The sequence below is a fragment of the Tamandua tetradactyla genome, chromosome X (assembly GCF_023851605.1).
Source record: "Tamandua tetradactyla isolate mTamTet1 chromosome X, mTamTet1.pri, whole genome shotgun sequence".
NCBI classification, from domain to species: domain Eukaryota; kingdom Metazoa; phylum Chordata; class Mammalia; order Pilosa; family Myrmecophagidae; genus Tamandua; species Tamandua tetradactyla.
The window spans coordinates 58,106,351-58,131,404 of NC_135353.1; the positions used below are offsets into that span (position 1 = coordinate 58,106,351).

At 40.6% G+C, this 25,054-nt stretch overlaps 1 protein-coding gene across 1 annotated transcript in view; it reads left to right on the forward strand.

Annotated features, from left to right (window-relative positions):
• Positions 1-1,204: 1,204 nt before the first annotated feature.
• The window catches only part of TRPC5 (transient receptor potential cation channel subfamily C member 5), a 197,966-nt gene continuing 174,116 nt past the window's right edge, over positions 1,205-25,054 (forward strand). The window contains exon 1 of the mRNA XM_077146516.1: positions 1,205-1,582. Within this exon, the coding sequence (XP_077002631.1) occupies positions 1,205-1,582 (378 nt within the window). The remainder of the gene's footprint in view (positions 1,583-25,054) is intronic.

Consider the following 25,054-nt stretch of genomic DNA (forward strand, 5'->3'; position numbering starts at 1 on the left):
AGGCTCTTTATCACATTTCCATTCCCTTTTGCTGACCACACATTTAAGTAATGAAAGACACTTACATGGGTCCATCTTAAATCAGCCTCCACAGAGGTCTCAGAGATGGGAGAAGGAAAGGGTATCAGTCACCTAATGCATGTGATCCTCATTTCCTCCCCTGCAGAAGATAACCATTCCTATCTCACAGGGCTAGTGCAAAGTGTCAATGTGGAATGTGCATGAATTTGATCTGTAAACTATAAAGCAACAACTCTATACCATGACTCATCCTATGCAGTTGAAGGCAAAGACTTTCTTTTTTCTTGGTCTCTCACAGAAAGTTTAAACACCTTGTAAGAATTCCATTAAATGTAGTCTGACTTTAGATGGGGTCCATAAAAAAAAAAAAAGACCAATTGGTTCTCAGAATTAAATACAAAAGTTTCTCAGATCCGTTTGCTCTTTTGGTATGTAATGGTGAAGAAAAAAAACCATAGGCAGGCAGAGGGGCTACAAGCTTATCTCTTGTGGCCGATTTTGGCCTACTGAAGCTAATATCCCTTGCCAGTGAGCAGCAACAAGAGGCAGAGTGTCAAAACACTGTAACAGGATTTCAATCCAGGATCTATATCTATGGCAGCTGCAAATGTAATCATGAAAATTATCACAGACCCACCAGCCCAGGGCCCAAAGGAAATTGGTGAAAGATGAGCTCCAGTCAGAAGTATTCCCATGAATTTTTTCAGGCAACAGAGGGGAAGAAAGGAAAGAACTAATTTGTGCCTCATCCCAGGAGGTTTGTCCAGTGCCAATTGCTTTGATAATGTATTATCTCATTTAACTCTCACAACGGCTTTACCAGGTTCTCTAGCATAGTACCTGATACACAGTAAATGATGACTGCTAGTAATACTACTACTATTGATAACCTTAGTAATAATAAACTGAAGCACAGAGGGCTAAAGTAATTTGTCCAAGGTGACACAGCTGGTAAGTGGTAAAGACAGGGTTTGAACCTGGGTCTTTCTGACCCAAAAGCATGAGCTTTTTCTACTATACCACATTACAAGAGGACAAAGATTGTGGTATTAAAACAGCTTGAGATTTTCCAACCCCTTATCAAGGCTGCTTCCATAACTGGCCACTTGAGATCTTCAGGCACCTAAGCATGTCTTTGGTTTCTCTTTTTCTACTTGCCCAGGTTTTTAAGTTGCTATGAATCATGGCCCAACTGTACTACAAAAAAGTCAACTACTCACCATACCGTGACCGCATTCCCCTGCAAATTGTAAGAGCTGAGACAGAGCTCTCTGCGGAAGAGAAGGCCTTCCTCAATGCTGTGGAGAAGGGGGACTACGCCTCTGTGAAGCAGGCCCTACAGGAGGCTGAGATCTACTACAATGTCAACATCAACTGCATGGACCCTCTGGGTCGGAGTGCCCTCCTCATTGCCATTGAGAATGAGAACTTGGAGATCATGGAGCTACTACTGAACCACAGTGTATATGTGGGTGATGCTCTGCTCTATGCTATCCGCAAGGAAGTGGTGGGCGCTGTGGAACTTCTGCTCAGCTACAGGCGCTCCAGTGGAGAGAAGCAGGTAAGAGAGACCCCTAGAAGCTAGGAAGTAGCCAGGGACAACAGGGCACCTGGGTCAGAAGCCTTGAAACTAGGGCTGGAGTTGAAAAGCCCTATCATGGCAGTCCTCTGTTCTCAGAATTTGCATCGGTGATATTCTTAGAGCTACCCTACCTGATCCATGCTGTTATAATTTGCCAAAACTGCTATCACAAATACCACACAAGAATTTATTTACTCATGGTTTTAAGGCTAGAAAAATCTAAAATAGCAGTAAAGCTCACTTCCTCCCTGAAGACTGTAGTGTTGTGATGCTGGCAGCTGGCAGTCCTTGGGGCTCCTTGGCTTGTATCTCTGCCTCCCATTTACAGGGCAGTGTCCTCTCCTTTCTCACTTCTGTGACTTCCCAATCCTCCTTATAAGGACTCTGATAAATTCAGATTAAGATCCACTCTCATTCAGTTGGGCCACATCTTAAGTAAGAATTTCATCTTCAAAAGGTCCTATTTACAATGGGTTCACACCCACAGGAATGTGGAACTTATTTTTTTTCTGAGATTCATAAGTCAATCCACCACATAGAGTTTTACTTATTTGCCTTTTCCTTATTAGTAGTTGTTCTTATACAATCAATATGTAATAATCCAAAGGTATGTTCTCCATTTCCAGAATATTCAAGTTCCTTCTACCTTCTCTACCCCTTGCTTTGATCTTCATTTTCTTCCTCTACTTACAGGTTACATTCTAGTAAAGGAGAGACCAAACATATATCTGGGCTTTTTCCTTCTCTCTGTCCTCTCTCCGAAGAAAGGATGGGGGAGGTCTTTAAACATGAAGGCTACACTGCAAATGCAGATAGATATAAGGACACACATAATTTATCAGTACCTGTCAAATGACTGCATTCCATCCCTAGATGTTTGAGTATTTTGCCTCTGTGATTATCCTTTATGCCTCAGCATCTAGGTTTGATGATCTGGAGTTGTCTTTGATTGCCCCCTCTCCCTTCCTGCCTTCTTCATCCCCAAACCCTGTGGTTCCTCCTTCCAGATATATTCTAAATACATTCTTTCCTCTCTAGCCTAGCTCTGGCCACACTGGCTCTGATTATCATCACATCTCTCCAAGACAAGCTGTTCTCAAATGTGCTCCCTAGACCAGCAGCAACAGCATCACTTGTTAGAAATGTAAATTATCACAGCCCCACCCCAGACCTACTGAATCAGAAACTCTGGGAATGGGGCCCAGCAAGCTCCATCTTAACAAGCCCTCCAGGGGATTTTTATGCATGCTCAAGTTTGAGGACCACTGTCCCAGAACAACATAAACTCTTCTAACTGGACTCCCTGCCTCCAGCCTCTACCTTTCTCTCAAGCCATCCTGAAAAATGGTGCTGGTTGTTCTTCCTAAAATATCATAGTGATCCTGTCTTTTCTGACCAAACTTAATAACCACAATGGCACCTCATTAGAAGAGAAACCAAACCCATAAAGCCTAGTGTTCAATATCCTTCATGTAATGGCCTTTTCAAATCTTGTCTTCCCTTAATCCCTTTACATACCCCTCAGGTCAGACAGGACTCTTTACCATCCCCTCTTCTTTTGGACCATAGCACCAGGCACATAGTATGGACGCAGAAAATGCTGAATCAGAAATGGAATGCCTCAATGCATTCCACAAAGTAGACATGGTACAAATCAAAAACAAAATTGCAAAGTATTTAGAAAATAATGGAAACACTAAACATCAAATTTATGGGATATGTTCAAACTTGGGTTTAAAGGAAATTCATAGCTTTAAATAATTGCCTAATTAAACAAAAAGGAATGAAACTATCTAAGTGATAACTCACCGACTAAGAATCGGATTTCAAAGAGCTGAAAGCAAGACAATAGACTAAAAGTTCCTTTAGTACAGGGCCTGTATTTCTCCCATTCTGTCAGCTTCTATCTCTTTTGTCTACTGAGGTATCTCAGCACTACAAAAATGCCTGGAACAGCACTCAAAAAAAATTTGTTTAATGAATGAATAATACTGCAACCAGCACTGTGCTAAGCATCTTCCATGACATCTCATTTAATGCTCCCAGCAACTCTGTTGGGTAGACACTACTATTACCATTCCTATTTTACCAATAAGAAAAGTCAAGTCACAGAATGGTTCAGTCAATTGTCCAAGATCACAGTGAGTAAAGGTCAGAATCAAGATTCAAACCCAGACAAACTAGCTCCTGAAGCCACCTTCTTAACCACTTGGCTATACTGCTTCCCCAGCAGTTTAAGTAAGTCTTAGGAGTCCCAGCACAGGAGTTCTGAGACACGGTAGAGGAATGGAGGATGGATGAGCTTTCTGGAAAGGACAGGCTTTAGGATTTAGATGAATAGCAAAGCAGAGAGGTGTAAACATGTTCCCTACTCAAAAATTGATTTGTTCTATCGCAATATTGCCCACCTGGAAAAGCCTGCACCCCACTGACTTAGCCCTTCGCTTGGCACCAAACACCACTTTGTACCATTGGTTACCTTTGCACGTGTAAATGTCTACTCTGTAACTAGATCATTTATTAAATGTGAGACACTAGATCTAATACCTGCCTGTTTCTATGCTTTCCCCATCAGTAACTAACCCAGTGCCTAGTACATAGTATGGATGATATATAAATAATTCCTGATGAACATGAAGGATTAGGCATATCTCCTAGAGAAGCACACCACTAGCTAATTGAACAAGACTTCCTAGACTTTCATCTTCATTCCCACCTGGTTTCATAACTGTTTTAAGAAAGAGGAGAGATGAGTTACTAGAAAAGGGGCTAACATAATCAGCCGTACCTGAGATTTGAAAATAACCCAAATCCTTATTTGATGGACCCTATTTCCTCCATCTTTCCCCAGTGCTCTGACAAAACCTGAGACTCTGCCTATGAGGAAAAAAAGATACTATATAAACTTTTGCTAAAGTGCAATATAAGGCATAATCACCCCTGGGGAAAGGCAATGCTTAATCATGGAACAACCATCTAATGGTGGAATATTGGGCATATAGAACCTGGGTGAAGCTGAGACATGCAGTCTTTACTAGGATCCTTTCAGACACAGTGCCAATATAAGACCTGTCATACTCGGATATCACAACCATACACACAACCCATAAAGCCATCAGCTCTATCATCAGTTATCTTCAGCAGCCTTCTCTCTCTTTTGCCTCTCTCCCCAAAGCCCCCCCCCCCCCAGCCTCTGCTAAACTTCATTTTCTGCCATTGCTCTAGCAAACGCTGTGATAAGTCATATGTAAGTAACTATAACAGCAGGCTGCCACAGTGCTGAGGCTCCACTTTTCTTGGAGATAGAAACAAGATTTATTTACCTAGGAGCAATCAGAGATGTGAGAAAACACAGGCCTCCTGAAGGACACCAGGCCATTCTCAGGAAGCAGTCCTTCCACAGACAGAATCATACAGCTGTTCTAGTTCTCAAAGGCCCTCCCCTAGCTATTCAGGAGATTGGGCACAGCTGACCTCCAACAATCTTGGGGAGATAAATGGATGCCCGCCTTGACTTTATTGTGTAAGGAGTCTGGCTCAAGGTGGACGGTAAGTTTTCACCACTATTGCATCCTTGCCCCAGCCCCTCATGTACTTTGCTCTCTTCTAGCCTCTCACAAATTGCTCTCAAGTAAAGATCAGCAGTTGGGAAAGTGATTTACATTGGTTTTAAGTATCATCACTCTCAAAGAGACCTGCATTGTTAATAGGAACCAAATCTTAAAGAACAAATACTGGTGCGCTATCAGGTAGAATTTCCTGCCTCACACAGCAAGTGGAGGATTCTGTGAGTGTGTGTGTGTGTCACTGTGGTCTTCTTAGTGCTCCAGAAATCCTACCCTCTTCACAGTGTCTGCTCCCTAACCTCTCCAGCCCACTTCCTTAGCGATAGATTTGGTGACTTGGATGTATGCTTCCTTAGGGTGACACTTACATTATTCTCTGGTTTCAACATTTTGAACTACATAATGTCTAAAGCCAGCCTATTTCTCATCTATCAAGTTTGCCACATTTGTCCTACTGACTTTAGGAGTTGCTAGAGAAGGACTGTCAGCAGAAAAAGCAAATCCAGGTAAAATCCAGAGAGGAAACTTGTGTCCTTGTATGCTCAAAACCAGCTCAAAATTAATTGTGCATCTGGAGAGCTGGTCAAAATGCAGATTCCTGAGCCCTGCTGCATACCTATGTAATCAGAATCTTAGTATTTGGGCCTGGGATCAGCATTCAACAAGGGTGCCCCCTCCCCATTTCTAGGTTAGAGGTTTACATACCTCTCTTTAAGAAATATTGGTATATACAAGTGGTTTTCAATAGGTTTCAGCGGCAGTCCTTCATTAAATGAAATCCTGCCCAGATGTAAAGCAAACTCAAATATAGCAGAGCTGGCTTAGTTTAGGTGCAAGTGGGGGCCCAAAGCTCCACTTGTACACACACACACACACACACACACACACACACACACACACACACTCCCATACCTCCTCAGCCCCTGCAGAGCAAGGACAGCTGGAAAACCACTGGTCTAGAAGATAGAGCGACAGACTCTAATTCAGTGTTCATGGTGCTAGCCAGCTTGAAACTGTAACCTTGGGCAGGTCACAGAATGACTCTGTAGCTCAGTTTCCTGATCTGGAAAATGAAGCTAGCACTACCTACCCCTACCGAATCCAGGGGCCCTTTGTGAGGAAAAAAGATAAAGGTATGCCAAAAGCTTTTGAAAAACAAGTTTTAAAAATGCTAGACAGAGATAAAGGGCTATTATTTTTAGCTTTCCTCCATCAGTTTGACTTAGCATGTCATAGTGTGTGGGAGAGGCCAGCTCGCAAGTGGTACACATCACAAAGTTGGTGAGGGAGCTGGCCTAGGTCACAGATTACTTCCTTCTGCCTAGCTTGATGGCAGTGCCCTTCCTTCCGCTATCAGGAAAGCTATATGACTTTATGACACCAAAGTCATCTCTCCCTTTTCATTGGGGTTGAAATATTTGAGCAACAAGAAGATAGAACTGTTGGCCTCTGCATCAACAGCCCACCCAAGTAAGTTTCTTTCTTAGTCACTTGCGTCAATGCAGACAGGTGGAAAGAAGCTAAGCCAGTCTTCTCCCCATGACCCACCCTTCTGGGCTCTGCCATAATTACTCATTTGTCTGTGGCAGATGGCTCTAAATTAAAATTGGTCTCACAGATGAGCTGGAGAGATTAAGTCTCAACAACACTGATAAGTGTTTGTAATGAGGCAGTAGAAAATCCAGCAACAAGACATTCTTTTTACTCCTCATCTTATCTAGCCCTTGGATTCTGGGAGTTTGCACAGTGAGGAGGAATACACTGAGGACCCAGGCAAAGGTGACTAGATAATTATCTAGGTCCCCTAGCACAGCAAGGGGACCTAGATAATTTAGCTTACAAATCTCAAATATTCAGTATTAGGGGAGAAAGTAAAGGAGGTATTTGTAAAAGCCACCTTGCTATTTATAGACAGCCTGGAGTAGTAGAAAGAAGAAGAATGGATTCAAGCAGCCATTAGATGTGCTTTCTTGGACAAGTCACTTAATCTCTCCAAGATTCAATTTCTTCATCTGTAAATGGAAATGATAATGGTGCCTACTTCAAAGAGTTATAGTGAGAATTAAAAGAAATAATATATGCATATTACTTACAACAGTGCCTGATGCACAGAAAATACTCAATAAATGGCAGCAAGTACTACTTCTACTCCTCTTAGTGGAAGCCAGCTGATATCATCTGCTGGCTAATGTCATTCATTCAATCAAACATTTTACTGAGCACCCAGTATCACATAGTAGTGAAGAGTTCAGACTGGGTGACCTGGGAAATGTCATTTACCCTATGTGAGCAGTCAGTTTCCTCACTTGAGTAATGGGATTAATGACATTAATTGAGAAATGAGAATTATTTTTTAACACTTGGCTTCCAGTATGGCACAGAGCATTCAATATATGATATCTATATTATTAGCATTCATACAAAATTATATAAACTCTTTGTTATTGGCATTGCTCCGTGCAAGACTAGAACTTTATCTCTAAAGTAAAATCTGAGTAAGGGCTTTAATTCTATGGTTTTCTTTGAATCCCATTCCCAAGCCAAACTTCTGGGCCAGAACAATTGGTTGTGTCATTCAAGTCAAGAAAATAAATCAGCCAGTTCAAACTGGGAGAGAAAAGGGCAAAATGACTGCTTAGCATCATATTGAGCAAGTTGGTGAAGGGAGTTAACTTCTTTCATGTATCTATGCTGACTTTCAGAAGACATAACTTTATCTTACTCACAGAATGGAAATGTCGAGAGTTTACATAATTTGGCCTGAAGTAACTAAGCCTGAACTGACACAAATGCCCCGTTTCACAACACTCTCTTTCTACTACCCTACCCTACCTTGGAGGAATCTTTGGAAGTGGTGACATTTACAATAAAGCTGAAAATAAACAAAGCAGCTATAAGTGGTATATATCTAGAATAACTCATTGAAATCAGAATTACAGCAGATGATTAACTATATTCAGTCTTATTCTATGTTCCAGGAATTCCAGATTCCAGGAATTTTGGACTACCAATCATATGCCACACAATAAAATTGAAAAATAAAGTTAGTGCCTTCAAGAAATTTATAGTCTTGGGAGAATAGACATTCACATGCTTAGAAACCAGACCACCACCTTTAGCAGGCAAGGCCTTCTGTGTTCCAAGGAACACAAAAGACTTAAGACAATGATGTTCACCTCTCACAAAGAAAAAATATATATTATTTAAAGTTGACTCAAGTAGATCAAGGGAGTAGACTGCACAACACTTCACAAGAAAGAAACCATACACTAATCTCAAAAATAATTCAATACATAAAACACATGAGATTTTTTAGCCATGGACCCCATGCTTCATGTTCACCAACCAGCTCAGGACTTCCTTCCTTTAGCTTCATGCTCTCTGGTTATATGTAGCCCAAACCCACATACACGTTGTTCAATTAGGAAGTTTCCTATTCTCCTCTGTCCCTGAGCAGGTAAATCTCATCTGTGTCTGATATCACCACCTTCCCCTTCGCTTCGCATATACAGTTATCTAGTAGACAGCCATTTGTCTCCTTTTCACCCTGGGCTCTTTGTGTTATTCTTACTGTTTTTTATCCAGCTTTTGGCCATTGTCACATACTCAAAGTGTGAAACATCAGTGCAAAACTCAGTGCCCTCATTTCAACTCCCGTCCCAACTCTCCTCCTAGGTGCACACCAAACATTACCCTGTATTGATGTCTTTGCATAAGCCAATACTGAACATGTGACAGTAATATAATAGAGCAAGGAAATATCTGTTATATTGTCCAATATGTGTGATGTGGACAATACAGGACGCCACTCTGGGTACACGTAGATAGAGAGTTATTAAAGGGGAACATTCCAGAATAAAAATAGGCTTTGAGCTGGAAATAAAGAAGGGGATGGCATACTGATCAGAAGGAAATGACTGAGCAATGGCATAGGGAGTGGAAATGATGGCTTGATCAGAGTGGATGCAGGAGGGAAAAGTTGATTATGAAAGCAATGTTTGGGGGCTCCTGAGATTAGCCGCATGGAGGCAGGCTCTGGATGCCTCAGTCAGAGTCAGGACACTGGGTCAAGTGGGCCCTGAGTCTGATCACAGACAGTAGTTTCTCATTTCCTGTACTTACCTGCTTTCTCTCTTTATCCTTTGATCCTAGTTGGGTATAAAGGGGAATGAGCCTATGGACATTGAGTGAGTTTCTCTTACTTGGGATCTTGGTAAACAGTGACCACCATCCCAGCTGATGGTTAGTGGTCCTCTGACTAGCAGTTGGGACAAAGAGGGCTAGAGTGGGGAAAAAGAAAGAAGCCAGATCCACTGATCACCCAGAGGCCTGGCTCAGCAGGGCTGCCCCTCAGCAAATGTTTGTGAGGAGCTGGCTACACTGCTCTTTGAGACTCTTCATTTGCCAGGGACTCTATATGCTTTCCCATACACACAGGTTCAATATCTATGTCACATTTTTTTTTAAACTTTTTAAATTGTATAGTATAACATATATACAAAGCAAAGAAATAAAAAAGCAATAGTTTTCAAAGCACACTTCAAAAAGTGGTTACAGGATAGATCCCAATTTTATCATGGGCTACCATACAATCCTCTCATATTTTTCCTTCTAGCAGAATATAGGACGCTAGAGGACTTAAATACTTTTTTTTTTCCTTCTTTTTTTGTGAACAATAACATATATACAAAAAAGCTATAAATTTCCAAGCAGAGCACCACAATTAGTTATAGAACACATTTCAGATTTTGACATGGGTTGCAATTTCACAATTTTAGGTTTATGTCATATTTTTAAAGTTTTTCTTGTGAAATATAATACATGTACAAAAAAAGCAATAAATTTCCAAGTACATTTAAACAAGTAGTTATAGAACAGATTTTAAAGTTTGGTATGGGATACAGTTCCACAATTTTTCTTTTTTCTCCTAGCTGCTCCAAGATGCTGGACAACAAAAGAAATATCAATATAATGATTCAGCAGTCATATTCATTTGTTAAATCCTATCACCTCTGATCTACTCCACCTCCTCTCTTTTTTCTTTTTTTGTGATAAATAACATATATACAAAAAAGCAATACATTTCAAAGTACATCAGAACAATTAGTTGTAGAACAGATTTCAGAGTTTGGTATGGGTTACAATGCCACAATTTTAGGTTTTTCCTTCCAGCTGCTCTAAGGTACTAGAGACTAAAAGAAATATCAATATAGTGATTCAGCAATCATACTTATTTGTTAAACCCTACCTTCTCTGTATAACTCCACTATCACCTTTGATCTTTTTCCCACTCTTTAGGGTATTTGGACTATGCCCATTCTAACTTTTTCATGTTGGAAGGGGCTGTCAATTTTTTGGGATAGGGAGATGGAACTAGTTGATGTTCTGGAGAGGCTGGCATCTCTGCATTTCAGGACTGATCTGGTCCACAGACCCATATGGAGGTTGTAGGTTTCTGGAAAGTTACCCTAGTTTATGGAATTTTTGTAGAATCTTATATGATTCCCTAGGTATTCTTTAGGATTGGCAGGAATGGTTTTGTTTGGGGTTTTGCCAACTATGATAGGTAGTAGTGTCTAAAATGAAGCTTGCATAAGTGTGACCTGCAGAGAAACCTATCAACTCTTTTCGAACTCTCTCAGCCATTGATACCTTATTTGTTACACTTTTCCCCCTTTTGGTCAGGATGGCATTGTTGTTCCCACAGTGACGCGAGGTTCATATCTAGGAATCATCTCCCTCCCATGCTGTGAGGGAGACTTTTGTCCCTGGATGTCATGTCCCACGTAGTGGGGAGAGCAGTACAGAGTTGGGCTTAGGGAGAGAGAGGCCACATCTCAGCAACAAAAGAGGTCATCCGAATATGACTCTTAGGCATACCTATAGGTAGGCTAAGCTTCTGTGCTACATACATAAACTTCACAGGAGCAAGCCTCCAGATCAAGGGCTGGACCTAATGATTTGGGTGTCCCTAATGTTTGACACAGTAGCAACGATTTCCCTGGTGGTAAAATTTAATAATTCCATATTTTTTCTCCCATCCCTCAAGTGACTTTGCCAATACTTTTTTATTATCTGCTCAGTACACTCTGAATATATCTGCTCAATATACATATATATATTATATCTGCTTAATAAACTGAGATGTGTCCCAGCATTACATTAAGCTATAATGAGAGATTAAAGGCTCTCATTCTTATTCTAGGCTTTCTGTGTTTGGATTGTTTCAATGATCTATCCAGACAGACTGAGTTACATTACGTCCTACAGAAAATTTAGGTTCTGGACAAAAATAAATCTTTCTTCCTTTGGTCTCAAAGAATAGGTGAAGTTGTGAAATACAGACAATGTCTTCCTTACCCTTGTATTCTGAATTACCTTAATCCTGACCTGGTTGGCTTAATTCTTATCTCTAAATACCAGGTTATACATATATAAAATAGCCACTCAAAATCCAGAAATAACAATTATCGATGCACACTAAATGTGACTGCTGTAAGAGCTTACAATCTAGGCCCCGGTTTTCTTATAAGTATTTTCTAAATGCGATCATACAATATTTGCTCTTTTGCTTCTGACTTATTTTGCCTCACCAAATGTCCCATAGGTTCATTCATATGGCTGCATGCCTCAACTTCATTCCTTTTTGTAGCAGCACACTGTTCGGTCATATGTATACACCATTGGTCTCCAATCTACTTCTCAGTCAGTGCATTCTTCAGCTACCTCCATCTACTGGGCCTCATCTATACGGTTTAGTCACAAGTCCACCAATATTCTGAATTTTAGATAATTTCATTGTTCCCAAGGGAAAGATAGCCAATAAACACACAATCACAAAATAGAAAATCCAAACCTCCCCCTAATTCTTGTCCCTCCTCCCATTAGTACCCCTGTTATTGCTGCAGTACTACTGATGCTTTCCTGTTAAATACAGCCCATAGCATGCAATAGCAGTTCCCCCCACACCCCAAACTTAAACAGTCTTTGTAAAAGATTCATACCTTTCAGTAGTTCATGCAAGAACTTATTTATATTTTTAATGTTAATCAGTGAGACATATGGGTCTATACAACCTCTTTCAATAATGTTCACCTTCAATATGGTAGCATTCCTTATAGACTCACTAGTGAACCACCTTCACTTCTATCTATTCTCTTACAATTAAGTTCAACCTCCTTAGCTAACTGTTCACCCATCTCAAGCTTCCTAGTATCTCTGTATTATAATCCTATATTCTGTATTATTAGCCTCTGATTTTACCTTTACAGTGGTCATAAAAGTGGAATCATACAGTATCTGTCCTTTTGTGTCTGGCTTATTTCACTGCACATCGTCAAGGTGCATCCATCTTGTCATGTGCTTTATGACATCATTTTGTCTTACCACTGCATAATATTCCATCATATGTATATACCACAATTTGCTAAACCACTCATCTGTTGATGAGCACTTGGATTGTTTCCATCTTTTGACAGTTGTAAATAAATGCTGCTATAAACTTTGTTGTGCAGATGTCCGTTTGTGTTACTGCTTTCTGTTTTTCTGGGTATATACCCAGTAGTGGTACTACACTGAAGAGGTGTTTCTTGATTCCACCATGTTATCTTTTTTATTTTATTTGTCAGATCCGTATATTCTTTTACCTCTTTCTCTTTTTATCCTTTACATTACCCTTACTGGTACTCTTCAGTTCTGTGCCTTCCAGCAGATCTCCTTCTCCTGTCTTTTTTTTTTTTTCTTTTCAGCTGGCAGCTCTCCCTTTAGTTTTTCTTATAGGGTTGATCTTGTGTTGTCATATTCTCTCAGCCTTTGTTTTACTGTGAAATTTTTAATCTCTCCCTCAGTTCTGAAGGACAATTTAGCTGGGTACTGAATTCTTGGGAGGAAGTCTTTCTCTTTCAGGATCTTAATATCATACCACTGACTTCTCACCTCCACAGTGCCAGTTGAGTAGTCTGAACTCCATCTTATGTGGTTTCCCTTGTACATAATAGTTTTTTCTTGCTGCTTTCCTTCAACATATGACAGACTGATTAGTATGTGTCTTGGGGAAGGCCTATTTGGATTGATTCTATTTGGAGTTTGTTGGGCTTTTTTGATTTGCATATTTATGTCACTTATAAAGGTTGGGAAGTTTTCCCCCATTATATTCTCCACTAATCTTCGTAGCCCCCTACTCTTCTGCTTCTGGGACACCAATGATTCTTATATTTGTGTGCTTTGTCTTGTCCATCATTTCCCTGAAACCCAATTCAATTTTTTCCATCTTTTTTGTTGTTTGTTCTTTTATGTGTTCAAAATCAGTTGTCCTTTCCTCTAGTTTGCTTAATCTTTCTCTTCCTCTTCAAATCTGCTGTTGTGGGTCTCTAGTATATATATATATATATATATATTTTTTTTTTTTTTTTTTCACATGGGAAGACACCAGAAATCGAACCCAGGTCTCCGGCATGGCAGGCGAGAACTCTGCTTGCTAAGCCACCGGGGCCTGCCCTCTAGTATGTTTTATATTTGGTCTACAGAAACTAAGCTCTGTAATATCTGCTATTCTTTCAATTCCTCTTTATGCTCTTCTAGTGTCTTCTTTATCTCATTTATGTTATTAGCCATCCCATTTATTTTATTTGGTAGAGTTATATGAACATCTTTGATTAGTTGTTCCAATGTCTGTGTCTCCTTTGGTGTTTCAATTTGGTCATTAGATCAAAGATGTCTGCATCTTCATATGCTTAGTGATCTTCTGTCATCTTTGCAGCATGTAAATATCTTGATAGGGTTACTCTGGAAGTTGATTTCCTTCAGTAGTCAAAAGCTTTGTATTTGTGAGATGGGTGTGCAGCATGATGCAGGGCGTGGGGAGGGGCACAACAGTGTGGTGACAGGTTGCAGTGCAGATATATCCACAGGTCAGAGATGCTTCACTGATGCCTGTGAGTTTGGGGTGCAGGTCGCAGGGTTGTGGAGGTTTAGTGTGGGCAAGGTGCAGCTCAGGCAGGCCTTGGAGCACAGGAGTAGTGTACGGCATGGGGGACACAGAGGTAGGGCATGGCAGGAGGCAGATAGGGGGCTGAGAAGATATGCTGGGGCTGGTATATTGGCAGGATGTGGGTAGGCACATGGAGTATGTGGGTCATGGGTGTCAAGTGGTGGGGTACAGGGCACAGAAGTTGGGGCAGAGGGAGGTTGGATCACTTGTGTGTCCTTGCACAGGGGCTGGGATCCAGGGAGTTTGGGATGCTGATGCGCGAGTGTGTAGGGGTGGAGCATGGGTCACAGAGGTTGTGGGGCATGTGTTGGGTGGATGATGTTGAGTGGGCAGGGCCTTGGCGCCAGTGCAGGGGTTGAGGGGGTAGGGGGGTAGGGCAGAGGTGCACACTTGTGCAGGGCCGGGGCTATATGGCACAGATGTGCACAAGAGCACCTGCCAGGTGTCGGAGAAGGGCACATATGATGGGGGAAGGGCAAGGGTGTGCACATGTGCAGGGCAGGTGGGATGGGGTGCAGGGGTCAAGAGGTTAGTTCGCAGATATGTGGATGCCCGGTGGGTAGGATGTGGCTATGCTGTGCGTGTTCGTGGGTCTGGGGGACAGGGCCCTGGTGTCCACGTGTGCAGAGCTTGGGGGACAGGGTGGAGTTGCATGACACAATGGGCTGGGGTTGGGTGTGGCCCAGGTATGAAGGTGAGTGCCTGCAGCTGGGATTTGCAGGTGACCACCTGCAAGGGACAGGGAAGGGGAGGTTAGGATCCAGGGGCTGTATGAGGCTGCACAGGTAAGACTGTGTGCTTATGCAGGACAAGTGAGTTGGGCTGGGACAGGCTTGCGTACATGTACAGGGTGGGACTCTGCAGCCATGAGAGGGGTCAGGCCGCAGTGCCTGGAGTGAGGTGGGGTGGTAGGTGACAGGGTTGAGGTGTGTTAGTTGTAGGGTATACTTGTGAGTTGCAGGGCAGGTTTCAGACACATGAGGGTAGCGTGTTCAATGAACACAACTTGGCTTACTTCCCTGTCCTCGTCTCCCTGCCCATGCCCTTTGAGGGCTCCAGTCTTCCATTTTGAAAGGGACTTGTTAGACCGTTTTTACTAGCTAGACAGTCTCCAGTTCTCTGCATCTCAATTCTTCAGTTTTTGCAACCAGGGCCTCCCTATGTGGTGTTGAAGACCCTTTCAGGTCACTTACACCCTGAATCGCTGTCCCAGTCATTTTTTTTGTCACTTCTCTGGCTGTTCTTTGGAGCAGGGGTGAACTCAACCTATCCTATTCTGCTATCTCCCTGGAATTCCTCTCTGTCCCATTTTTATCTCCTTGGCTGACAATGCTCTTGCTTCCATGATAGCATGCCCACCTAGCTATTGTACTACTCCATCTGTCTCTTTTCAAAATCCTTATCTTTTTCTCATCCCTTTGATATTGTTGCTCCCCAGGTTTCTGTCAATTCTCTTCTTGTAGCTCAATATTTATCATAAGCTTCATTATTTATTTTCAAACTTTCAGCTAGATATACACTTAGATATACTGCAAACATTTAAAATTTACTATGTCTAATAATAATAATAATAATAATAATAATAGCAAACTGTTACTGAACACTTACTATGTGCCAATACCATTCTAAGTATGTAACATGTATTGAGTTACTCAATACAACTACCTTGTGATGCAGGATGATATTATTATCAATTTTTACAAATTGGGACATCAAAGAAGTTATTAGGCTAAATAACTTCTTTGAAGCTCATATAGTTAGTAAGTGGATAAATTAAGATTCCAACCTAGGCAGTTTGGCAACAGAGTCTGTTCTCTTAATCCCTATGTGTTCTAGTTTGCTAGCTGCCAGAATGCAATATACCAGAAACAGAACGGCTTTTAAAAGGGGAATTTAATAAGTTTCTGGTTTACAGTTCTAAGGCCCAGAAATGTACCAATTAAAGCAAGTCTATAGAAATGTCCAATCTAAGGCATCCAGGGAAAGATACCTTGGTTCAAGAAGGCTGATAAATTTCAGGGTTTCTTTCTCAAGTGGAAGGGCACATGGTGAATACAGTCAGAGTTTCTCTCTCATCTGGAAGGGCACATGGCAAACACAGCATCATCTGCTAGCTTCTTCTCCTGGCTTCCTGTTTCATGAAGCTCCCCAGGAGGCATTTTCCTTCTTCATATCCAAAGGTTGCCAGCTGGTGGACTCTGCTTCTTGTGGTTATGTCGTTCTGCTCTGCTCTCTCTGAATCGCTCATTCTCCAAAATGTTTCGTCTTTTATAGGACTCCAGAAACTAATCAAGACCCACCCAAATGGGTGGAGACACGCCTCAACTTAATCCAATTTAACAACCACTCTTGATTAAATCACATCTCCAGGGAGGTGATATAATTACAGTTTCAAACATACGATACTGACTAGGGATTAGAAGAAACGGCTGCCTTTACAAAACGGGATTAGGATTAAAACATGGCTTTTCTAGGATACATACATCCTGTAAACCAGCACACTATACTAGTGTCATTTTACCCTCCAAGCACTCCTCTTCATCCATCCTATTTGTCCTGTCTCAGTTATGCTTTCCAGTCATCTAAATTTGAAACCTTAGAGTTCTCCAACCACTCCTTCAGCCAGTTACACACAGTTGGTTACCAAGTGCTTTTGAATAACTAAATTCTGATGAGAAGGCACACATAAACAATTAATCGCTACATAATTTCTGTTAGAAATAAGAGAAGAGTATTGTAGATGTGGGAACATAGGTATCTGATTATGCCACTCAACCACAGTTGCTCCTTATTTCCTTGAAATGAAGTTCAAAACACAGGGACAGAGTTGATAGTTTGAGGCAAGAGGCCCTGGCTAATGACTCCTCCAGTTATGCTGACTTGTCACTCATATATCCAGCCCTAGGCTCTGAGGGATATTCAGGCCAACAGACAAGACAGGATAAGAGAAAGGGTTTCTTCTGCTATCAGCAGGAAGTCTCTAGAGTCAGAGGGAGACCAGGGTAAGGAGGGTCATCCCAGGTTCGGGAACCTGCTGATAAACACTTTGTTGCCTCTGGCAAGATTAAGTGACCTCAATCCAGGAGCTGTAGCTATTCTCTGATTTAAGAAATGTATCAGCCCTCTGAAGTTCCGGGTAAAGGGGGGGAATGGCATACGATTAGCAGGAGCTTGAAGGGAAGGAAAGATTCTGTTTTCACCTTGCTGTCAAACAGTGGATGTTTGCTGCCTGTCCATTAGTAAAGGAGGGCTGTGAGCCAGATAAGAAATAGGCACTGACAGAACATTCCAAGGAGAGTCAAATCAGTTAAAAAAAGAGGGAGCTGATCCCAGTGACTGATGCCTCTGAGTCTACCAACTTTACCTCTTCTCCCAGAAAAGAGAGGGCTATGACCCATAACAACTGCTTCTGAGGTTGGGGAGTGAAATTTCAAAATCCTCCTCTGCTTTTCAGGGACATTCTGAGGTAATTTGCTGTTCACAGTACCCATCAGCAAACGTCCTCCACCTCAGAATTGTGGCTAGACCTCCAGAGATCAGCCATTTCATCTCCTTGTCTTCAAAAAGGACTGGCACTCAAACTACCAGGCACATGTATCTCCCCACCTTCCAATGTGCCTGCCCAGGAAAGGCCTAAGTCCCCAGAGCAACAGCCGGATTTTACTAGAATTTGAGCTATGTCTACCCAGCCAAAATGAAGATATGACATATTTACTCAAGCAATTTTCTCCCACCTCACACCACCATTTTTCTTGACTTTCAGTATGAGGTGTTGTATTAGTTAGGGTTCTCTGGAGAAACAGAATCAACGGGGAACACTCGCAAATATAAAATTTATAAAAGTGTCTCACATGACCACAGGAACACAGAGTCCAAAATCCACAGGGCATGCTGTGAAGCCGACAATTCCGATGGAGGGTCTGGACAAACTCCACAGGAGAGGCTCTCACCAGCCGAAACAGGAAGAGCCTGTCTCTTCTGAATCCTCCTTAAAAGGCTTTCTGTGATTAGATTAAGCATTACTCATTGCAGAAGACACTCCCCTTTGATTACAAATGGAATCAGCTGTGGATGCAGCTGAAATGATCATGATCTAATTCTATGAAATGTTCTCATTGCAACAGAGAGGCCAGCACTTGCCCAACCAGACAAACAGGTACGACAACCTGGCCAAGTTGACAAATGAACCTGACCCATGACAGGTGTGAAATTATCTAAGCCTCAGGGTCCTAGGTCACTACCATACTCTCAACATTTGTTTGCTTATTTTAGTTTTTGTTACAAAAGTAATTCGAGAGCAGGCCACAATGGCTCAGCAGGCAGAGTTCTGCCTACCATGTCACAGACCCGGGTTTGATTCCCGGTGCCTGCCCATGTTGGGGGGGGGGGGGGAAGTAATTTGAGCTAAAATTTCAGGAAGTATAAAAGCATATAAGGGAAAATGTCCTACTAACAAAACCAACTCCCCAGAAGTAATCATTGTGAACAATTTAGATGTACCCTTATAGCCATTTTCTGTGTATATTCAAAACTAAAAACACACGCAGATATTTTTTTAATTCACAAATGTTCTGCAACTTATTCTTTTTCTTTAACAACACACTGTGGACATCTTTCCCTATAGAAAGATTTCGCTTTACCACATTCTTTTTTCTTTCTAATGGCGATATTATATTATATAATACAAATGTACTATATTGATTTAACTAGTCCCCTATTAATGGGCATTTAAGTTGTTTCAACATTTTCTTTTGCTTTTCTAAACAGTGCTATGATGACTCCTTTTATATAGGTCTTTGAACACTTCAGTGGGTATATCTATAAGGTAAATTCCTAGTGATGGAATTATGGAATCACAAATTATGTGTCTTTTTAAAATTTGGATATATTTCCTTCCAACAGAGTGTGAGAACGCCTATTTCCTACATCTTTGCAATCGTAGAATGTTATCATTTTTTAAACCTTTGCCAATCTAACTGGTAAGAAATGCCATCTTATTACCATTTTACATTTTAATTTCTTGTATTAAAAGTGAGATTTCGCATCTTTTCATAATATAAGCCACTTGCTTTATTCTTCTGTGAACTACCTCTTAATAGCTTTATCAGTTTTTCTACTAGCATCTTCATCTTTTTCTTATTGATTTGTATAATCTCTTTGTATACTGAGGTCATTAGCACATTATTCGTTTTTTTTAGACTGACTTTGACCTTCATTACTTAGAGAACATTGATTTACTCGTAGCTTTATAGCAACTCTGGAGCAAAGAGCAAAGCTAATTATACTACAGATATTTTAACTTTTCTGCATGAAAGTACAAGATTGTTTTAAGTGATACATGAATATTTTTAGTGTTTCTCTGGACTAAGAGCACAAAAAGAAATAAAAAGGCTAAAAAGAGTATTCCCTCTTAATAGTCCCTTTATTTTTAAGTTTCCAATTTAGTGAAGTACCTTTATTCAAATGAAAGAACATTTATATCACTGTTAAAACCAGAGTTTACCAAGTTGGAGGCACAGACCTAAGTCTCAAGCCCAAGGAATAGAAAGGAGTCAGAAATAAGCAGAAAGGTCTGTCTTTAGCAGAAGAATGAGTCTTAACTCCCAGAAAATGGCAAAAAGACTGTAATCCATTTAATCCTTCCTTTCCCCTGATTTCATTGGCAGAGGTGCCACTTTAGAAAAGATGGCAAGTGTCCAATTATACAAGAAAACATTTCTCTTGATTTCCTTGGTCGTGAGGAAACATACAAGATGGAGAAAATGTGTAACATGACATGTCTATACATTTGGCCTAAGCTCTCCATATTGTCTATATAGATTAGATAAGCAGGAGAATTTCCAAATTATTACTTTATTTGTCATCATGCTGACATAATCATCTAGATTAAGAATGTTTGGCCCCTGATACTCTCTCAAACATTAGGATCTCCCAAGTCAATAGGCCAAGCCTTTGATTTTTTTTTAATTTTTTAATTTTTTTTAAGATACCAAAAAACACCAAACAAAAGCAGATATTCGTAACTTTTGATCATTCTGTTCTACTTATATTATCAGTAATTCACAATATCATCACATAGTTGCATATTCATCATCATGATCATTTCTTGAAACATTTGCATCTATTTAGAAAAAGAAATAAAAAGAAAACAAAAAAAATTCACACATACCATACCCTCCACCTCTCCCCCTCACCTATCACCAGCACTTCACTCTAAATTTATTTTAACATTTGTTCCCCTATTATTTATTTTTATACCATATGTTTTACTTGTTTGTTGATAAGGTAGATAAAAGGAGCATCAGACACAAGGTTTTCACAATCACACAGTCACATTGTGAAAGCTATATCATTATACAATCATCTTCAAGAAACATGGCTACGGGAACACAGCTCCACATTTTCACAAGCCTTTGATCTTGAGGCTTACTCTTGTGAAGCCTGTTTCTGTAGCAGAAAAGCTAAATCTACCTAGTTATGCAAAAAACATCTTGTATTGCTCAGATGTGGCCTCTCTCTAAGCCCAACTCTGCAAGTAAAATCATGACCCTCCCTGCTATGTGGAACATGTCTTCCAGGGGCAAAAGTCTCCCTGGCAATGTGGGACAAGACTCCCAAGGATGAGCCTGGCCCTGGCACAGTAGGATCCACAACACCTTCTTGACCAAAAGGGGGAAAAGAAGCATAATAAAATAAGGTATCAGTGGCTAAGAGAGATCAAATTGAGTCAAGAGGCTATTCTGGAGGCTACTCTCATGGTAGCTTCAGCAAGATATTGCTTATTACCAGGGTTTGTCAAATCCCAATTTAAACCATTCCTGTCAACCCTAAAAATAAAGAACGCCTAGGGCTTTATTTGAGGTTCTACAAAAGTTTCACACACTAAGATTACTTTCCACCAACCTACCACCTCCAGATGGGTTTCTAGGCTAGATAGGTCCTGAAATCCAGAAGGGCCAGCTTCTCTAAGAACATCAACTAGTTCTATCCCCCATAATATTTTTTCCAAGATAAGAAAGTTAGAATGGGCATAGCCCAATAAAGATTGGGATATGGCATAGCCCCTAAAGATTGGGAGAAGGAGCAAAGGAGTAGGAGGAGTTGTTAAAGTTAGAAAAGAGAGGATTTAACAATGAGTATGACTGCTGAATCATTATATTGATATTTCTTTCGGTCTCCACTATCTCAGAGCAGCTAGAAAGAAAAACCTAAAATTGTGGAACTGTAACCCATACCAAACTCTAAAGTATGTTCTATAACCACGTGTTACAATGTACTTTGAAAGTTATTGCTTTTTTGCATATATTTCACAATAAAAAAAGTTTGAACATTTAAAATAAAGCAAAATTAGTATAAAAAAAGAGTGTGTTTGAGACACTGACAAAGCACACCAATACCATTTTCAAGATAGGACAATCACATAGTCCAGATTGATATGCCAGAAAGACTACTGATAATGAGGAGGCCTATAGTGTCTTCTCTTCTAGTAGCCAATAAAAGAACATTTGGCTCTGCAATAAAACAGTTTTAACAAGCTCAAAGAGGAAAAGCCCTTTCTAGAATGATGCTACCAACAACCTCAATTGTCTCCTACTCAGAATACTGTTTCTTACTTTGATTTGAGAAGAGTTAGTAAGTTTGAGGTTTCAAAAAAGGGACAAATCAAGCTTTCATATGTTGAAGATGTGTGAACTGAGATTATCTTTTCATAATGTCTGGAAGGGACTCAAAGAATAGAGGAAACCATGAGATATCCATACCAGGAGCCTTCCGGCCTTGAATCATTCCAGATGATCCTAGAATCTGGCCATTTCTCCCAGCCCCGCCAGCTTACCCTAGTCCACGCACCTCCCATCTAGATGATTTTGGTATCCTCCTAGCTGATCTCCCTCCTTTTGATCTTGGTCCCACATAATTCAGCCTTAGCAACCTGATCATCCTTTTAAGATATAGATCATTCCTCTGCTGAAAGCCTTCCAAAGCCCTTTCCAATACCTACAAAGCCCTATTAGATCTCTTTCTACCTCTCTGCTCTCATTTCCTACTACTCTCCACCTCATCCAATCTGTTCCAGCCTACTCGCCTCTTACAAACATTGTCTGACCTCAGTGCTTTTGCTTGAAATGTTTCTCATCCAGATATCTGCATGGCTGGCCCCCCTCCCTTCTTTAGATACTTTCTCTAATGCCACCTTATTGAGTAGGCTTTCCCTAATCACTCTATATAAAAATTACAACTCCCAGTTGCTCCCTATTCCCATGCCTTGCCTCAGTTTTCTTCATAGTACTTATCATCACCTGGCATGTATTTGTTCATTGCCTGTTTCACCTTTCTAAAATATAAACTCCATGAGAGAAGGGCATTTATTTATTTTGTTCACTTTTGAATGCCCAGTGCCTAGAACAGTTTTTGGAACATGGCAGGTACCCCATAAATAATTTGTGAGTAAATGGATGACCTAAGTGGGATTAATAGAAGGTCATACTTGCAGAGATTGTCTAGTCTGCTTCCTCCCCATTTTATAGAAGGAGAAAGTAAGATGCACAGAGGGTAAGTGACTTGTCCAGGCTCAATGGAGTGATTTTTATAGCAGAGCCAAGATTCATAATGTCTACCCTTAAAAGCTACTCAGAGTGGAATCTATGACATCCTCTAATCAACCATTCTGGAGTCTGACACCACAAACTGTCTTCTTTGCATTGAATCGAAATCCTTCATCCTATATGCTAACCAATTTCCTCTACTTAAGCTCTTAGTGAAAAAGAAAGACAAACCTTCCTTTGATAAAATATTTACTATTTTAAGGAGCTGATATTTTCTCTAAACAACAGTCAAGACAAAATTTCTGAGCTCCATGATGCCCCCAAAAGACTCACATCAACCCCATGGAACAAGCCTCTCATTAGATGTCTGGGAAGCATGATAGGCAGGCCATAGGAATATCCAAGGTGCCAGTATCTTTGACTCCAGGCTAGTGCAGTAAAATCAGAATAGCATTAACATATGCCCTCTAAAAGCAAAGCATATTTATATCTAAGCACAAAACCCTTTTAGTTGGTCGCCAATAGCCCCTGGCATTGGGCCTGAAACACTGATGAATCCTGATATGGTCATAATCCACAGCTTTTGCTAACAACTAAGTAGCCTTCCCTTCATACTGCTGAGGCAGTACATAGTGATGAGCCCTGGCTTGGCCTTGATGTTATTAATTTTCTTCCTCCTCTGATAGGAGCCATATTTCTTTCTTCCGGTACTAGAGTCTCTATCATTTTAGTCAGAGACTGCCACAATTTCTAAATTACCTGATTCCCATTTGTAAACCAGGAAGTGGCAGAAGGTGAGCTTGCATATTCTGCTGCCAGTACTAAGCACTTCTGGGTAAAAGCTTGTCTGATCTAAATGAAAAGTGTTCTGTGAATCCTGGAATTTACTTAGAAGAAAATACCAGAGATCATATTTGAGGGAAGCTACTCAAATGAGCTAGGCTATCCTTAACTGGAAATGCTTCTTTGGTTACTGTCACTAGTTCTTCATTTAAACTACCTAGGAGGAAACCTTAATTAATAAATTCAACTAAGTGATTCAGCTGGTCCAGTCATTTCCATCCACTTTGTGATTGGAGAACACAACCCAGCAGTCATATAGAACGGAATGGCCTAATAACACTAGACTAGCACTCTCAATCCTAAAATCTTTCCTTGGAACCAGGCTGAAATAGTTTCTGAAAGTCCCTTGAGCTCTCAACTTCCAGAGACTGATCAGATGAGCAGAGGGCCACAGATGAACCACATAAGAAAAGATTCTTAATAAATAGTTTCATATTACAGAGAGAAACCCAAGGGTGTTGAGTAATAGTAGAGAAGAAAGAACTGTGGCTATCCCATTTTAAAACCATAATCTTAGCACTGGGAAAAAATGGAATGGCATATCACCATATCACAAGACACATTCAAGCAGAGGTAGAATAGCCACTGGGCAGAAATGTTGCCAGAGAGGTTAAATATGTATTATGAAGCTCGACCATGTCATCTCGAAGGTCTCTTCCAACCCTGCAATTTTGGAATGCGTAGATTAGCCATGGTGCGGTAATGTATGGTAAGCAAAGATCGCGAGTGGAGTTCTCATGTTTAATCCATCACTCAGCTGTTGTGTAGCCTTCCAAAATTACTCAACTTGACTATCATTAAACCTCTTACTTCTGAAAAATGAAGGATAATACTACATAATCTCACAGGGATGCCATGAAGAAATGAGCAATGCTTTGAACTTACTCTAAAAGTACTTTACAAACCCATAATAAATAGATACTGTGCCTGATGCATAATTGGTTTAGTAGAGAGGCAAGAATACAAAGCCCCACTATATAAAAAAACTGCAGGGGAGTTCACTGATAACTCCATAGGAAGTGATGTCATTGACACATTTCTAGCATAAAACCTCTGGAGTTCTGGTGAATATCTGTTTGGCTGTGGTTCATTTAATCACAGAATCAACAGGATTAAATGAAACATAGTGGCCATGTAGTCCATTCTTCTTTCACTACAGTCAGTCCATGGTGTATTACTAACCTCTTTGAAAGAGAAACACTCTACTGTTAATTTGATTACACAACTTTGGCAGAATATGAAAGAAGTCCCAAAGCAATTCTGTACAAGTGTCAATTGTCTAGAATTATCAAATGTATGTCTGGACCCTACAGCAAGTCTCAAGTTCATGAATGAACAGTATTATGAGAACACAAATGAAGAAGAGTTTGCTGAGAGCTAAGCCTCCTCCTTGCATACCTGATCATTTCTACTGCTCTGACAGGAGACAAACAATCTTCTGTATCTGTGGAGCCCTCTGAGAGCTGGGTGCTCTGTTCCTTTCCCTTTGGAAAATGGGGGGTATAATGGG